Below are 18,459 nucleotides of genomic sequence, written 5' to 3'. Positions count from 1 at the left end.
AAGGCAAAGATGGGGCCGAGCCAAAGCAAACTAAGGCCCTTGTGTCCCAACCTCGAATTCTTCTCTGTTTCAAGGTAGCTGGGAGCTTTGAGCCTAGAAGGCGCTCAGACCGGCGTGGATTGGAACCACGACCCTGTCCTCTCCAGGGGGTCGCGCCAAAGCCACGCCTCCTCTTGAGCAGTCACTGGGGAGCGGGGAGAAAGCGGCCCTAGCGTTGTCTCTTTAATGCGCGCCCCCGGAGGCCCCGCGCGCCCCCGCCACTATAACTGGTGTGCATGGAGCAAGCTGCCTTCAGAGGAAGAAGGGCGGGCGCTGGGCACCCATTGACCGACTTTTCCAAGTGCGATCAGCGCCCGTCCGACCCACATCCAGCCCTCATGGACCCGCCCGGGGACACCCACTGCTGAGGACCAGATACCTGGCGGGCTCCGGGCTGGGTTGCACCCCGCCACCGCGCAGTGACCGCCCGGGGGTCCTGCAGGCTCCGCGCACCTCTTCCCGCCGCGCTCGCCGTCGGGCGAAGGCGCCGCAGCCGCCACGCCTCGCGCCCCGCGCTGCCCGACCCATGCTGGTGCACGCTTACTCCGCCATGGTGAGTGGTCTCGGGCAGGGGGCGTGCCCGGCCGGGGATCAGGCAGCCTGGGTGCTGGACCTTCCGTTCCGAGCCTCCTACCCCAACGAAATCTCGGAGGGAGGGGACCACAGCGACTGCGCCCGCGGAGAACCGTGCGCACGCGACATCGCTGTCCCCAGCCCAAGGTTCCCGCGCCCACGGGTCGTTCAGAGATAGACCTCGGGCCCCGGGAGCGGGCAGGACGGCAGCCGGCCCCTCGGGAGCTGAGGAGGGTCCTTTCAGCTGCCGCTGGATCGCCTGACGCGCCCCTTTCCTTCCCCAGGAGCGCCCCGACGGGCTGGGCGCAGGGGCGGGCGGAGCCCGCCTGTCCTCGCTGCCCCAGGCGGCCTACGGGCCGGCGCCGCCGCTGTGCCACACGCCCACCGCCGCCGACTTCCAGCCGCCTTACTTCCCGCCGCCCTACCCGCAGCCGCCGCTGCCCTACGGCCAGGCGCCCGACGCCGCCGCCGCCTTTCCCCACCTGGCCGGGGACCCGTACGGCGGCCTGGCGCCCCTGGCGCAGCCACAGCCTCCGCAGGCCGCCTGGGCCGCGCCCCGCGCCGCCGCCCGCGCCCACGACGAGCCGCCGGGCCTGCTGGCGCAGCCCGCCCGCGCCCTGGGCCTCGACCCGCGCCGCGACTACGCCGCCGCTGCTGTGCCGCGGCTCCTGCAAGGCCTGACCGAGGGCGCGCACGGCCTGGCCGACGCGCCCCTCGGCCTCCCCGGGCTGGCGGCCCCGCCGGGCCTGGAGGACCTGCAGGTGAGGCCCGAACGGTCCTGGATGGGCCAGCATCCGCTGCGGTGACTTAGGATCTGGCGGGCGGCAAAGAGCGGCCAATGCAGGAACCCGCCTGACTTTTCTCCCAGCCTACCGAGGACGCGCCCCACGTCCTGAGTTGGATGCTGCCTGGCCTTTCAGGCGGCCGGGCTCTGAGTCCGTGAGCCTGGGGTCTGGGTGGCGGCGACCCTTCGCCGAGTAAATGGACAGGGGCTGAACCACTCTGTCCCTCTCCGCGGGGCAATGCAGGGCATCTATGCCCACTCCTGGTCTACTGGGGCAGCCTGGGCCTGGAGCGAAGAGAGGCGGAGGAATTGCCTGAGGTTCAAAATTCTCTCTTTGAACTCCACGGCGAGGTTCCCAGGCCTCCAACTCGGCCGCAAAAGCTGGAGCGCGGGTGAATCCTGGTCCCGCCCGAGGCCGCCGCAGGCGACGGGTGGTGCGCGTTGGGCGGAGCAGACAGTGCGAGGAGCGGGGACTGCAGGGGCTTGGGAAGCGACAAGAGACTAGAGTCTACGAGCGCCCTTACCACTACCCTGTCCTATTTGCAGGCCATGGACGAGCCGGGAATGAGCCTCCTGGACCAGTCGGTGATCAAGAAAGGTAAGGAAGAATGGCGTGCATCTGCCAGGGCAGAACTGGGCGAGATGATGCAAGCCCTGGCACACAGACCCAACGTCTTCCCTACAGCGCGTCCCTCCTGTGCATCGCCGAGCTCGGTGGCCACCGGTCACTCTTTCCGGCCCAGTAGAGGGGCTGCGGAGGCTGCAAGCCCGGGCAGCTGGGCTTGGTTGGTGACTTGGCCCCAGAGCCTGCCAGCCAGGGTGCCCCGGAAACCCGACCACGCTCACTTAGCCACCCTGGCGGCCAGGCCTGTGCAGGACCTGGCCTCTCCCTACTAAGGAGGAGGGCACTCTTTTAGATCCGGAGTTAATTTGCAGAACAAGTTAAACCACTTCCCTGTTTCCTAAGAGGTGGTAATAGGGGTGCTATTCCCATGGACGTCCTTAAATGATTTCCACTTTAGGGAGCCTTACCATTTCCTAGCCTGCCAGGTTCTTTCTGCCGCTCCCTTTCCAGCAGGGCCTCCGGAGTCTTGTGGTTTCCCTAGGGAATTTTTTCTCCACTGGGGAGCCTCTTTCAGTGTTCAGGATGAGGGAGCTGGTCTGTGAATATTGTGTCAGGCCGTGTGCAGGAGGGTCAGGGCCTGGTGTTGGTATCCATGTGAGTTTGCAGTCCTGTACATGTCTAAAATATTCCTTTCCTAGGTGTCTTTCTGGTATTTCTTGGTGTCTTTGGCTGTTGAGTGTGTAATGTGTGTCCGTCATGTTGGTGTAATTCCCATGCTTTGGGGGGTCAGGGTCCCTGTTGTGTCCAGGAACTTGTTTTTTGGCACTGAGGATCTCTAAGTGTGGAGAGTTGCTCCCTGTTTATTTTCGGGGTGTTTGTGTCTCTCTGCCCTAGTAAAAGCCAGGGGTTTGAGATCTGCCCTTCACTGGATCTTGGGACCTGTGACTTCTGACAGTGACAGAGAAAGGTGAGAAAGACAGAGACTCGGGAATCCCAGGCATCTAGCAGGCTCCTTGAATTTGGGGAGGGGGCAGTGAAGAGAGGAATATGGAGGCACAGACAAGCCCACAGAGCCCAGGGCAGGCACAACTTGTTTTTCAAACCAGTGAATTCAAGCCTGGGCTCAGTCTGCCCTCCCAGAGAGCCTGTGGGGCGGGGAGGGACAGGGCACGGGATGGGACTTGAATTTCCAAGACTTGGGGCTGGGAGTTAGCTGGACCACCTGGAGTATGTGTGGGGAAAGATGAGGGGATAGCCCACCCAGAACTTGGGGGAAGGGGGCACCAGGTACTGGGGCTGTGTTACCTGGAGCCAGGGGTTTGGGGAGGCTGCCTGGAGTCCCAGCAGAGGTGTGTGGTCAGAGCCAGCTCTTTGCTAGCGGCCACTGCCTTGCTTTAGTGAATTTTTCCAAAACCGACGGAAGGAAGAACTCGTCTCCAGTGACCAGAGACCGCTGCGGGGCTGCGTCCCCCTGGAGATGGTCTCCACGGTCTCAGTCCCCAGTTCCCGACTCCTGCCGGGACTCGGTGGGTTAGGGGGGCCTGGACTCACTGACCCTGGGGGAGATGTGCGTGCCAAGTCACTCAGTCGTGTCCAACTCTTTGCAACCCTGTGGACTAGCCCACCATGCTCCTCTATCCATGGGATTCTCCAGGCAAGAATACTGGAGTGGATAGCCATTCCCTTCTCCAGGGGATCTTCCCAATCCAGGGATCAAACCCATGTCTCTTACATCTTCTGCATTGGCAGGCGGGTTCTTTACCACTAGCGCCACCTGGGAAGCCCAAGGAACCTGGGGATTTCTGCTTTGGGGAAAGGTAGAAAAACCAGCTGGGCCTCTGAGTACCTTAAACCCCAATCCCCTGGTCAGAGCCAGGACAAGAGACTGGCTACAAAGAGGAACTAAAACTGCCTAAAACTCCCAGCCCCAAACTTCCATAAATACTGGGTCCTGGGGGTGCGCGAGGATCCCCCAGAGCAGCCCCAAGAACACAGGGAGTGGGGCCAGGATTCACGAGTGCTGCGCGCTGACTCCGGCGGGTGCGGGATGGACGTGGGCGCCCGTGCTGTGCGGGATGTCGCCGTGGCGGGCGCGCACACCGGCCCGACTGCAGTGTCAGCCCGTGGGTGGCCCGGCGACCTGAGTTAGGGACTGCACGCTGGGAGCCCCAACCTGGGCGGAGAGTCACAGCCCAGGGCAGTGCCGCAAACGGGGAGGGGCGAGAGCTGGATCTCACAAAGGAAGGAAGAAGCTGGTTCCCAAGCGGCGAACTTGGCCTTTGGCTGGCGGCCGGCGCGGCTAGCCTTTGGGGAGGAGACGGAGTTCGTGCGGCACTTTGCAGCTCTGCAACTAGGCAGGCAGAGCCCATCTGCGAAGGTCAGGCCTCGGAGCGCGCTCGCACGGGCGACCTAGCCGTGGCCAAGCAGGTGGCCCAGTTGAAGCCCTGCGTCCTGGAGCCTCCACGCCCCACACAGCGGGTGATTGTTGTTTGCGCCCGCCGCAGCCACTGCGGGACTCCGGCCACGCCGCGAGGCACGTGGGCGCGGTTGGTTAGCTTCCTTCTTCGCCCTCGGGTCTTTCCGAAGACTTGGGGAGCCCCGGTTCCGTCCTGAAGTCCTCTGGCATTTGCCAGGGGCGATAGAGGACCGTCCCACTCCTGGATTTATAGAAAGTCCTGGAGTTACAGAATTATGGAAAGCCCTGGAATTATAGAAACTCATTCTTGGCTAGCTGCATTCCTCCAGCTCCTCCTGGCCCTGGCGGTAGGGGCAGCTGTGTCAGGGGCGGCTGGGGTCCTGGATGTGAAAGGGAGGCAGCCCCAGCCTTACCCCAGAAACAGCCTTCCTGCTTGGAGGAGGCCTGGCCTCCACTTTGACCGCGAGGCCGGGGAGGCCAGGCAGGGGAGGGGCGGCAAGGCCCCGGCCCACCGCACCCCTGCAGGTCGGCAGCCCTTTGCAGCCAGGGCAGCTCTGCGGCAGCGATGGCAAACGGGGCGAGTCTGAGCCGAAGGGAAGCAGGGAGCCCTCAATTTCTACCCACATTTGTCACTTTCAGTTTTGCGACCTGTCCTAGGGGCACAGAAAGTGGGCGGAACTGGCCAGACAGACAGGGCCAGGAATACCGGCAGTGAGCCGATTTGTACAGGTCGTAGTGGCAGCTCAAAAGACAAGCGGTGAGCGCCTGAAGTTGAAACATTAGCATGAGGCTCAGTAGGTGTTCCGGAGGTTTGTTGAATGAATGAGTGACAGGGTTTGAAGTCTGAGTGCATTCGGAGAGGTAGTGTACAAATGGCCGAGCTACATTCACCCCACCGGGCATGGCATGTGCATATGCCCTCTCTTTGGAAAGGCCAACAGGTTTAAAAAGGTTAAACATCTCTGTGGGTTTCTGACTACACAGTCACAGCTGGAGGGGAGTGGTTTGGGGGTGAGAACTGAGATGTTCCTCCTTCCCTCCAAGGAGAGTGAGTAGTTGTGGAAATCCCTTGCTGGGCTCTGTTGTCCACTCCCAGGACAGGGGCTGATGTGAACAGTCACCCTTTCCTCTGCTCTCCCTGGCTCTGGGGAAGGAAAAGGGGAATGGGGAGTTTCTGGGCTTCAAAGGAGGGCCAGGATTGGGGTGAAGTAAGTGAGGAACTCACTTGAAGCAGGATTGGGAGCTCAGTAATCAAGATAAATAACGTATCTTAGTGCAATATTTTTCTAATTTTTAAATGCAACATATATCCACACACAGGATGCCAGAATTTTACACAAAGACGGAATCTGACTCTCGCTTCTACAACCCTGCCTCACTTGCCTCCCAGGCTACCGTCAGCCCCAGCAGGAGACTATAAAACCAATGCAAATGGACTGTGGACTCTGCCTGAGGGCAGCATGGCACACACAGGGCGGTGAAGGGTAGGAGTTATATTGAAAAGAAAGGGAGAAGAGAAAGACAGGCATGGGGATCAAGAGGTACAAACTTACTAGATACAAAATAAGCTACAAGGACAAGACAACACAGGGAACATAGCCATTATTTTATCATAACTATCAATAGAATATATCTTTAAAATTGTGAATTGTTATGTTGTACCCGTGCATATTATGTAATATTGTACATCAACTGTATCTCAATTAAAAGAAATTAAAATTTGAAATAAAAGAAACCCTCTAGGAACTTTCCTGGTGATCCAGTGGTTAAGACTTTGAGCTCCCAATGCAGAAGGCGTGAGTTTGATCCCTGGTCGGGGAGCTAAGATCACACAAGCCACATGATTTTATCAGCCAAGAAATTAAAAATTAAAAAAAGAAACCCTCTAGCAGTTGGTGAGATGGGAGCTTAACCAGCAGGTCCCACTGGGGAAGGTGAGGGAACTCAAGTGGGCTGGGAGGAGGGTCAGGACCCCTCCTGTCTGCTTTTCTCCTGCTGTTCCTCTCCCCACAGGCCTTGGGTTGGTGGTACCCTAAGTGTGGTCTAAGGAACCACATGCATCAAATCCCCAGTGGATGCTTGCTTAAGAAAATGAAGGTTTCCTGGGCACCGTCTCACATCTACTGAATGAGAATCCCTGGAAATATGGCCCTGGGACTTCATTTTTTAAAAAACTGATTGATTGAAGTAAAATTTACATACCTGAAATTCACCCATTGGAAGAGTACAATTTGAAGATTTTTAGTACACTTACAGAGTTGTGTAATCATTACCACAGTCTGTTTTAAGACGTTTCCAACACCCTCCCCCCACAAATCCTCTATTCTTGTTTGTAATTAATTCCCACTCCAGGCTTTAGGCAACCATTGATCTGCTTTCTGTCTATATGTTTGCATATACTGGACAATGTTATATAAGTGAAACATATATATAAATATGCCAACTTTTGCCTCTAGCTTCTTGTACTTATTTTTGAGGTTCATCTGTGTTGTAGATTTTATCAGTAGGTTGTCCCTTTTTTATTGCTTAGTAATACTCCATTGTATGGATGTAACACATTTTGTTCATTCATTCATCAGTTGATGGATTCTGGGTTTGTTTCCACTTTTTGGCTAGCATGAATAATGCTGCTGTGATCATTCACAATGCATCTTTGTGTGGACATATTTTCACTGCTTTTGAATTCCTAGGAGTGGAATTGCTGGATTTTTATGAGTTTGTCTTTAATTTTTTAAAGAAACTCCTAAGCTGTTTTCTAAAGCAGCTGTACTATTTTACATTCCTACCAAATAGATATGAGGATTCCAGTTTCTTCACATTGTCATCTGCACTTGATATGTCTGTCTGTTTGATTATAGCCTTCCTGGTGAGTATCTCAGTATACTTTTAATTTGCATTTCCTTAATCACTAGTGATGTTGAGCTCTTTCTCATATGCTTACTAGCCACTCATATCTCATTTTTAGTGAAACATCTATTCACATGCTTTGAATATTCTCTAATTAGGTTATTTATCTTACTATTGAATTATAAGAATTCATATATTCTGGATCCACATCCTTGATAAGATATAGGATTTGCAGATGTCTTATTCAAGAGTATTTCATTCATTTTTTAAAAGAGACTCTTGCTTTTATTTATTTACTTGGCTGCGTGGGGGTCTCAGTTGCATCACATGGGGTCTTCACTGGGTCATGCGGGGTCTTTTGTTGTGGCACATGGACTCTAGCTGTGGCACGTAAGTTCACTTGTGGTGCATGGTTGGGCTGCCGCATGGGGGATCCTGGTTCCCCAACCAGGAATCGAACCCATATCCCCTGCGTTGCAAGGCAGATTCCCAACCTCAGGACCACCAGGGAAGCCCCTCATTTTCTTAATAGTGTCTTTTCACATACTAAAGTCTTTTATTTTGATGAAATCTAGTTTCATGATTTTCTTTTATGGATCATGTTTTGGTGTTGTATGAGGAACTCTTTGCCCAATCCAGGGTCAGGGCAAAGGAGAAAAGCCTTTATTTTATTCTAGAAAGAATTGCAGTTTTAACCAGCTTTCTGAGCATCCATGGCACACAGCCCAGAACCAGTGGTCAGAACGTATCTCCCACCTGTGGAAAGTGTGTAGACTTGAGGGGTGTGTGTGAGTCTTGTCTGTAGGCATGTGCACATGTGTGTGCATGCTTCTGCGTGCATGACCAGGGGACACCATGAGTGGACCACTTCAGCTTCAGGACTCACTGTGGTGTGGGAGACAGATGCCAGTGTCCCTGCCTTGCAATCTGTGCTAGTTAATTCCCACCTTTGTGACTGCTCTTTCCCCAGGCCACCCGCTTCCCTGCCTAACCCTGGCTTCACACCCATCATTTTTGAAGGAAGAAGCTCTGAGGGGAAAGATACAGACAAGTGGGGGGAAGCAGCAAAGTCCCTAATTCATATACAGAAACACTTCACCTGTCTTGCACTACACTAGCTGCACTATGCCTGCATAAATCTGGCATATACTCTGTGTTTAAATATATCAACAGTAGCAAAAGCACTTGCAGATATCCTTATGTACACTGCTGCATTCCTACAACACTGGAGGAGGGCAGAGCCTGTGTGTATAGAGCTGGGGCTCACTGTTGTTAAGTGTACGCACGCACAGGTTCACCCTCATTGCTCTATGGCAGGGCGTGTAGTTTTTATGTATAGACATTTGTGTGACACGTGTGCTCATATATGTCCCTGTTTGCACATGCACAAACGGCTTCACCCAGCTTTGGTCTCTTTTCTCTTCTGGTACAGAGGCTGGCCTCAGAGGTCTCCAGATGGATGGAGGAGGCTGCTGGGGGAGAGAAGAACTTTCTATTCTTCTGACCATTCCCTCTGCCTAGGAGTCACGGGCGACCGGACAGTCTCCTTGCCCTTCTTGTTAATTTATTAATTCATAGTTTTATTTTTTTAAGTTAATCTTGAGGTATAATTTACATATAGTACAGTTCACCCTTTTTAAATGTGCGTTTCTATGAATTTTTTTTAATTAAGTTTTTATTTGACTGTGGTGAGTCTTAGTTGTGGGACATGAAATCTTAGATCTTTGTTGCAGCATATGAGATTGTACATGGAATCTAGTTCTTAGCCACTGGACCACCAAGGATGTCCCTAAACTTTTGAATCAGTTGCCAATGTTTTAAAAATCCAGGGAATTCCCATACGGTCCAGAGGTTAGGATTCCATATTTCCATCGCATGAGGTGTGTGTTCGACCCCTGGTCAGGGTACTGAGTTCCCATAAACCGCACAGTGCAGTGAAAAAAAAAAAATCCAGAGATATCACCTAGAAACCTCAAATTCTGGTCTTATCAGCAAAAACAAAACAAACCAAAAACCTGGACAAATTAAGAGTTCTGGCAATGTTGGTGTGTCCTACACGGTAACACTCTCCCATATCTCACTCACTTACTTATATTATATTATGCTGCACTCCCCGCTTTGACGTCTACAACTGTGGGATCCACCAGCCACGTGTGGCTATAGAGCACTTGAAGTGTGGCTAGTCCAAATTAAGATGGGTTGTAAGTATAAAATATGTGTTGAGTTTTGAAGACCAAGTACAAGAAAATAATGTAAAATATCTCATTCATAATTTTTGAAATATTGATTATATGACTCAGTGATAATATTTTTATTTATTGAGGTAAGTAAAATATATTAAAATTAGCCTTAATGTGTTTCTCACTTTTTAAAAATGGGGCTTCTGGAAAATATAAATCTATGTATGTGGCTCAGAGTGTACTGGTCTTGGACAGTGTGGTCAAGAGCCTAAAGGGCAGATGGAAGACCAAGCAAGACAGGTAGGGAGGGCTGGACCACAAGCTAGGTCCTACTTTTTAAAGAAAATTTGGCCACACTGTGCAGCATGTGGGATCTTAGTTTCCTGACCAGGGATGGACCCATGCCCCCTGCATTGGCAGGCAGATTCTTAACCACTGGACCACCAAGGAAGTCCCAAGAAGGGCACTCTGACAGTCACGGTCATCATCAGAGGTCAGGACCCATCTCTGCTTCTTATTGCTGAGCCAGCTTAACTATTTATACTTTGAACTTTTAGTCTCTTTATCTTGAAATGGGGATAGAAAATACCATCTACTCCACAGACCTGTTAATGTGAAGCCCTTGGCATATGGTTGGCACTCAGTGGAGGGTAGGCAGCATCATTCTGCTCAGCTATGGAGCTAGAATTTGATTCTCAGGCACTGATGAGTTCTAGGCTGGGGAGTGATGGATGTTTCAGAACGATCCCTCTGGAGCAGGGGCTGTGCAGAAATTCAGGTGGGAAGTGAATGAGTGTCCCTCTATACCTGTGGCTGCATCCAGGCACATGGAGAAAAGAAAGCCCTAGCTGATGGGTGGGATGGGGTGGCAGAGGGCGGTGTGGAGGGCCTCATCGAGGTTTCTGGCTGGGCGAAGGCAGGGAGGGTTTCAATGCACATTCAGAGAGGGGAAAGCTGGAGGGGCTCTGCCAGGCCAGGCACTGGGCCAGCCTTGCTTACCTCTGCCTTCCCGAGGCTTAGCACAGTTTCCCGCACACCGGTGCTCAGCGAACATTTTGCCAGATGACTGGAGGGCCAAGTGCCACCTTTGAGACCACAGTCCAGGGCTTACTACTGGTACTAAGTCTATCAGCTACATGATTTCAGACACATTATTTTACCTCTCTGGGCTTCAGTCTCTCATCTGTAAGATGGGGATAATAAACGTAACCTCTCGTTCTGAGGATTCAGTGAGGTTATCAGTAGAAGCACAGAGTATATAATATAGTGAGTGCTCATTGACTCTTGGTCTCAGGATCTCCACTTGATTCCTCTCCCCAAGCACAGAAGCCTGCCTTTTCTACTAAGGCTCTCACTTCCTCGAAAGAAGAAAAGCCCAAGGGGAAACAAGTGCCTCAGTCATTCTCCCTTCCCCCTGAGGCTTAGCAGGAGAATGGAGGTTAGACTGCAGGAGGAACTTTCTTTTAGAGCCAAGAGTGTCCAAATGCGTGTTAAAAAATAAACTTCTCAGATTCCCTTCCCTGCCCTTCATAGATATTAGTACAAAATTAGAGAGTATTGGGGGAGGGAACAATAAGGGATGCCTCTTTATTCCTGGACTCCTTGAGCATCCCAGAGTGACTTAGCGGGAAGAGGGCCAGGGTTGGGGGCCTAATGGGGCCGGCCATAACCTCCCTGTCCCTGGGACAGGGGAGTCCAAAGCCCCCAGGCCTTTCACTGACCTGAGATGGTGGGGGAGACATGGGGATCACAGGTGAGTGGGAGCAGAGAATCGGGGACTCCTTGTGATTGCATAGATCTGGCTGGGCCCTGCTGCAGTGACCCAGGAATCCAGTCTCCAGCCCACATTCCATTTCCTTATTTCCAACACCCTCTGTGATCACGCATGCCCAAACTCCCAAGACTGCTGAGGCTGTTTGATTTTTAACAGGGAACCGGCCTGACTCAATGAAGGCAGTCGGGGTTCCAGAGCCAGAGAACTTTGAGTTTCATTTCCACCGCCCACTGGCTGAGTGAACGTGAGTGAGTCACGTTAACCTCATGGTGCTTCAGTCTCTTCCCTTGTAAAGCAGGGTTAGTGGAAGCTCCTTCTGGAAGGTGCGGGGACGTGCAGAAGCAGCTGTGTGTGCGCGTAGCATGTGAGCACGGTGCCCACACGCAGCTGGCGCCTCAGCAGCTGCTCGCATCCCAGCTGGCTGGTGCCCGTGCCCCGTGGCCCCTGCTCAATGTTGTCTCTCTCCCTTGCTCTCGCTTCTGCTCCACAGTCCCCATCCTCTCCAAAGCCAGCAGCCTTTCGGCCCTCTCACTGGCCAAAGACAGCTTGGTTGGCGGCATCACGAACCCCAGTGAGGTCTTCTGCTCCGTGCCCGGCCGGCTCTCTCTGCTCAGCTCGACGTCCAAGTACAAGGTGACGGTGGGAGAGGTCCAGCGGCGACTCTCACCTCCTGAGTGCCTCAATGCCTCTCTCCTGGGTGGTGTCCTTCGCAGGTAGGAAGGCCAGCCCACAGCTCCCTGCCCAGGGTCAAGGCTAAAACCTGGGGTCCTTTCAGACTTTCTCAGGGGTTTGGAGAGGGGACGGCCCCACCCCAGGGCACAGGGTCATCTCCATCTCAGTCTCCCAGGAGGATTATGCATGCTCTCTGGACAGGCCTACGTCCTTGGCAGCTCCCATGGGTCTGCAGGCTGGAAGGTCAGGGGTAGAGAAGAGCCTGGATACCAAGAAGGGATGCAGGACTCACCCACCTTGAGCATGATAGACAAGGCTGGGTTAGGGGAAGAGACAGGGCCATTTTCAACCTCACCCCACCCAGAAAAAGGATCCCCAGGACTTAAGGCCCGTTCCCTGTGTCAGTGTAGGCCTCTCTGACGTGTGTGTTCTGGGCAGGGAGCGTGGGGTCCGTGGTTTATCTTCATAATTGGGTCTGTCTCTCTCTGGGTATGTCCTTGTGCCTGGGTAGGTATTTCTGCTTCAGGACTATGGCTTTTGATGTATTTGAGGATAGTGTTTGTGTGCATGCTTGCATGTGTGTTTGTGTGTGTATGTGGTGTAGGGAGTGGACAGGAGTATATGTTTCCATGAGTGTGCATTTCCTGTGTTACTTTCAGTGGGATGTGTGGGTACAGTATGTTCCACTCCGTATGTCTGTGTGAGTAAATGCTTACCTTTGGGGTTTCCCAGGTGGTGCAGTGGTGAAGAGTCCCCCTGCAAAGCAGGAGGACTCAGTCCCCGGGTCAGAAAGATTCCCTGGAGTAGGAAATAGCAACCCACTCCAGTATTCTTACCTGGAAAACTCCACGGACAGAGGAGCCTGGTGGGCTACAGTGCATGGGGGTCGCAAAGTCAGACACGACTGAGTGACTGAGCGTGCACCCTTGGGCAGGGGCTCCATTTGTGCAGGTGTGGGAATATCCCCTTATTCCTGGTCTCTGAGCATCCCAGAGTGGCTTGTATGAGTCCGTGGGCATCTGTGCAAATGTCCCTGGGCTCCTGACTTGGTGTGGACATGTGTTTCTGTGTCCTGGATCTCTGAGACTCTGTGTCTGTCTCTATTGGTGTGCATGTCTCTGTTCCTGGCCCTCAGTGCATTTCACCTGTGTGTGTGTATGTGTGTGCCCCTGGGCAGCTGTGTGTATAACAATGTCTCCAGTTATCTCTCTGTTTCCCGTTTGTCTCTGGGCCTGCATGTCCCTGGGTAGCTGTGTTGATGTACACAGGTGGGAGGAAGAACCCTGAGATGCTGGTCCATCCTGCCCCACCTTGGGTTGTCCTTGCTATTGGAAGGATTAGGGAGAAATGAGGGGTTCCTGGAGCTGGGTGTACAGCCCCCTTTCCCATCATGGCTGCAAACCCAGTGAGATTAGAAAGAGATTGGGATCGGGCAGGTGGAGGCCCCGGTGTGTCCCCAAGGCCAGACCCAAGCCTCAGCAGGGTTGGTGGAGGCAGCAAGGCCCTGTTGGTTCACTAAGAACACATGATTCTCTCTTCATAGCGTGTGTGTCTCTCTGTGCATGTCCAGGGCCAAGTCCAAGAATGGAGGCCGGTGCCTGCGCGAGCGGCTGGAGAAGATTGGGCTCAACCTGCCCGCTGGCCGTCGCAAGGCCGCCAACGTGACCCTGCTGACTTCGCTAGTAGAGGGTGAGGCCCGAGGGGCCACGTGCCACCCAGTGTGACTGTGTGTGACTGTCTTGGATGCAGGAGGGTGTGTTTAGTCATATGTGTATTCTCTGTGCACCATATATAAGGGATATGTGTGAAATGTGTGTACAGTCTTTACGTGTATGTGCAGCACACAGGTGCATGTGCTGTTGCAGTAGAGAGTGTGTGTGTGTGTGTGTGTGTGTGTGTGTGTGTGTGTGTGTGTAAGAGTGGCCAGTGTTTGAATGTGGTGGGGTTAGAGTCCGCTCCCGGGAGGTTGGCGACTCTGAGCTCAATCATCTTGAGCTCAGGCTCTGGGACAGAGCTCCCATCCCTGAGCTCAGAGACCTTCCGAGAAGGGAGGGCAGTGGGGTTGTGACCAGAGCTGAGAGGGGAATCGGAAGGAGATACATACATAGAAGAGTGGAGGACAGCCCTGGTCCGGGGCTGGAGGGTCCAGGCTGTGCTCCAGGCTCAGAGGTACGCCTGGCTGGTGGCGTCTCATCTCTGCCTCCCCTCCCCGCAGGAGAGGCCGTCCACCTGGCCCGAGACTTTGGCTACGTCTGTGAGACCGAGTTCCCAGCCAAGGCAGCTGCCGAGTACCTGGGCCGACAACATGCTGACCCCGGGGAGCTGCACGGCCGCAAGAGCATGCTGCTGGCTGCCAAGTGAGTGAGGGCGCCGCGCACAGGCTCCCATGGGTGCCGCACACAGACACGGGCACCGAGCATGGGCCCAGTGGACACCACGTGTCCCGCAGTGCACACACGGTGCGTGTGGCTCTGCGCACACCTAGGCTCATGCTGCACGTGACAGGGCGCCCGTGGACGTGTGAGCCTATCTGAGTTCTGTGTCACACACACAGTGTCAGGACAGGCTCACACAGAAGCCCATGTGTGGGTACCATGCCCCCATGGCACCACCAGCCCCAGTCCCATCATGGGTCCGAGGGTCTCTAGCCTTGTTCCCATGCCTGAGCCTTGCCAGTCAGCCCCTCTGCTCCTCTGACCTCCATCAGGGCACCCAGCCAGGCCCCTGTGTTGACCCTTTTCTGTCCTTCCTTCACACCTGACCCCTCCAGAAGTCTCACGGATGCCTCCCTCAGCCCACCCACATGCCACGTCAACGCTGGTCTCCCAGTCTCACTCCTGGACATTTACCCCAGTGCCCCTCTGTTCCCCCAGCCTTCCTGCCCAGCACTGCTCTCTACCCAAGAGCCTTCAATGGCTCCCAGTAACTGGCTCCCACTGTTACTGCATTGATTTTCAAACTAGGTTCTGCTGGGACGCTGCAGGGCCTGAGTAATGAACTGATGTTTGATAAGATTTAGTTTTTAGAAAGGGTTCCCTTGCAAGAAGAGACAGACACAGGGCAGTTTGAAAACCACAGTTCTGTAAAATCCAGACTCCTTTGAGGACCCCCACAATGTGGTCTGCACGAACTCCACCCACTCCACCTGACCCTCTTGCTCTCTCCTGCCCTCCCATTCTTGGGCTTGCTCTTCCACTTAGAATGACATTCAGTCCTTCCACCTAAGGCAGTTCTTCACATCACAACTGCATCCTCCCTTCTTCACGGTTCTCTCAAGTGCGCTGGGCAGAAATGGACTCACGGGACTCACAGACTCACGGGACTGCGATGACTCATGGGACTGCCATGCCTCATGGGGCATTTGAGACTTCATCTTGGAGCTGGAGAAACGTATCTAGGGCAGGACCCACCTCACTCATTAATCAGCTAACTCACCAAGCCCTTCCTGGGTCCCAGTCATGTCTAAGATGCTGACTGGGTTCCTTGGTGATGCAAAGGGAAGACGCAAGTGGTTCTCCTGCCTGAGGTGGACACAGGATGCATAGAGAAATGAATGGTGGCTACAGAATGGAGTTGGATTCAGCTTCCAGCCTAGTCACTTGGACAGGTCATCCAATCGTCAGAAACTAATGAGTTTCCTCTTCCATGTGACAGGGATGATAACAATACAGATTTGTTGTGAGATTAAGTGAGCTGATACAGTGTGCTTGGCACAGAATCTAGGCCTCAATTCATATTCACTGCTTGGTTTTATTTCAGTTAGTTAAGGCAGATTCTGGATTGTTCCCCAATAATTTCATAAACAAAGCTCTTGAAGCATTGGCTGTTTTCGGTGCAGGTGGGAGTAGGAGAGAGAATCAAGGAAAGTTTCCTGGATAAGGCAGGAGTTGAGCTGGACTTGGAATGTGGGCAGAATATCCACAGGAAAAGAAATCGTAGGGTATTGGCATGTGCTGTTTATTAGCTGTGTGATATTGAGCAAGTCAGTTACCATCTCTGAACCTTCATTTACTTTTCTGTAACATGGGTATGATCATCATTTGTAGACTGTTGGGTCAGCAATCACATCTATGATATCCAGCTGGACTCAGACCTCTGTCCTCTAACCTCTGACCGTCCTTCCCCAACCAGGCAGATCTGTAAGGAGTTTGCAGACTTGATGGCGCAGGACCGTTCACCGCTGGGCAACACTCGCCCAGCGCTCATCCTGGAGCCCGGAGTGCAGAGCTGTCTGACACACTTCAGCCTCATCACCCATGGTTTCGGCGGGCCTGCCATCTGTGCTGCCCTCACTGCCTTCCAGAACTACTTACTGGAGTCACTCAAGGGGCTGGACAAGATGTTTCTAAGCAGTGCGGGCAGTGGGCATGGTGACGCCAAGGCGTCAGAGAAGGATGCCAAACATCGAAAGTGACCGCTTGCCCCCCCATCCCTAAGGGGCTCCCAAGATCTGAAATGAGGTCTTTGCTCCTGGGGGTGGGCTTGAAAGCATTCAAAGGTGGGGCTGGAGTCAGACCAGAAAAAGGACATTCCTCCAGAAACCCGTGAGTTAGGGGTCTGGGTTGGAGTAAGGGGAAGTGGCCTCTTGTGCTGTGTTGGTAAGTTAAGCACCCAGGTGTTTGCCTCCTGTGTGCAATTTTCTGACCCTTGACTGCCGAGACAGGCTTGAAGAGAAGGTTGGCATGGAAAAGCCTGGTTCTTGGGGCCAGTGCTGCCCATTAGGGTGCCTGGGCAGTGATGGGTGCCCCTAGAGGCCAAGGCCTTGCTGTTTTTACTGAGACCAGGAGGGAAATGAACAAACCAGAGGTGCTGCTGAGCTGGTGTGCTTCATCTTACAGTCTCCTACCCCCAGAAAAGGGGCACTGGCAGGAGGCCCCAGGGGGTTCTTTGGATCTCTGCCACTCTTCTAAAGAAGTGGGCGGGAGGGGCCCTCAAGGAATAGAGAAGATAAAGCACAAATTGGGTAACTTGAATCCAGGCTGCACTTCAGTCCTGTTGCTGTCTGTCCTATTTATTTATCATTAAAGTTTAAAAATGTCCAGTGCAACTTATTTATCCCAGTGAGCTGAGGACTGTTGTTTCACTGTCTTCTGCTCATGCACCAAGATGTGCAGCTCCACTAGGAGGGAGAGGGTGTTTTTGCTCAAAGGGCTATGGGTGGGCCGGGAGGGAAGAAAGATGTCAGGGACTCTGAGGTTGTGGCTGAGATTCTGTACTCATGGCTGCTTCTCTTGACCCTGCAGTCAGTGTACCCCTCCAACTCTCAGACTGCTTTCTCATTCTCTTAATAAAACCTTTCACTGGTTATGAAGCCCTCCCAGTCCTTCCTCAGTCCAGGCCTGGATTTGCCTCCCCAGATGGCAAGGTCACAGGGGAGAGACAGGCCCTGGGAACTGGGGGAAGGGGGTGGAGGGTCTAAGGGGGAAATCTTGGAGGGGGCTGTGGGCACCACTGTGTGAGGGGATAGATGGTGGGTCTGTCTGGCTTGTCAGTGTGGCTGTTCTGTGTGTGAGAGAGAGAAGTGAACCCTGGGTGGGTGCGCAGCTGAATGTTATTGTGACTGAGCCTGTGTGTGAAGGTACCAGTCTGGCTGTTAGGTCTATGTGATGTGTTACCATGATCATGGGTGGTGGGTCTAAACGTGTGTCAATATGAACGCTGATGGCTGTCTATCTGGCCCATTCAAGTCGAGCTTCTTTGTCTTCTTGAGGATTTCGTTCTTCAAACCATTCTTCTTGCCTGCACCTTCAGTCTCTCCGTCCCTATTGAATCATCTACTAGATCATTCCCTCAAGGACACATTCTAGGATCTCTTACCTTACCAAACATAAATCCTTTCCTTTTAAAGAGTTCTTAAAAAGATTATGACACCCCTACTTCCACTTCCCCACCCCCAATTCATTCCTCAACCCATTTCACTCTGGCTTCTACCAGCCTATGGAAATCCACTCAGCAAGGTCATCAATGGCCACAAATCCAAAGTCCCCTCTTCTGGACTTAGCAGCATTTGACATGGCTGATCACTTGCTCTCTTCTGAAACACGCCCTACTCATGTCCAAAATGGAGTACTTGACTCAAGTACTCAAATCTTGACCTGGCCACCTTCCTGACCTCAGTAAATGATGCCACCCTCTAAACCCAGTTGCTCAAGCCAGAAACTAGGAAGTTATATTTGATTCTGTCCCTATACCCTATCCATCACAAAGTCCATCCAGATAGAAGACTCTCCTGGGCTACCACCCTGGTCCTTGGCAATATTACAGTAGTCTTCCAACTGGTCTGTTTTCTTCGGTACACCACACTAAAGCCCTGCCGGCAATCGAGACGTTGCTTACTTCTTCAGCCACATCTTAAACGCTTCTCTTCACTTACTTTGCTCTAGCCACACTGGTGTCCTTTCGGTTCCTCAGATTACCACTTTTATGCCTCAGGGCCACTGCACTGACCGTTCTCCTTGCCTGGAATTCTCTTCCCCCAGTTCTTTATAGGTATGCTGTCAAAGACAGATGGTCAGGTGTTTTGCAGAAACGAAAGGTTTAGGAATCATCTCCCAGGGGAAAGGTCCAAAGATGTGATTGCTTCTCCCCAGAAGGTTCCCTGCCACAACC

General features: G+C 53.2%; 1 protein-coding gene across 1 annotated transcript; it reads left to right on the top strand.

Annotated features, from left to right (window-relative positions):
* The first annotated feature begins 293 nt into the window (after positions 1 to 293).
* TFAP2E (transcription factor AP-2 epsilon) lies at positions 294 to 16,993 on the top strand. The gene is made up of 7 exons (XM_043447996.1): positions 294 to 592; positions 897 to 1,373; positions 1,943 to 1,994; positions 11,669 to 11,891; positions 13,421 to 13,539; positions 14,066 to 14,207; positions 15,982 to 16,993. The coding sequence occupies exons 1-7, from the start codon at positions 566 to 568 to the stop codon at positions 16,262 to 16,264; spliced, it is 1,323 nt and encodes a 440-aa protein (XP_043303931.1). The 5' UTR covers positions 294 to 565; the 3' UTR covers positions 16,265 to 16,993.
* The last annotated feature ends 1,466 nt before the right edge of the window (positions 16,994 to 18,459 follow it).

This window comes from Cervus canadensis, chromosome 2, assembly GCF_019320065.1.
Source record: "Cervus canadensis isolate Bull #8, Minnesota chromosome 2, ASM1932006v1, whole genome shotgun sequence".
NCBI lineage: Eukaryota > Metazoa > Chordata > Mammalia > Artiodactyla > Cervidae > Cervus > Cervus canadensis.
The sequence above is the reverse complement of the archived record's forward strand: the minus strand, read 5'-3'. Positions and strand labels throughout refer to the sequence as shown.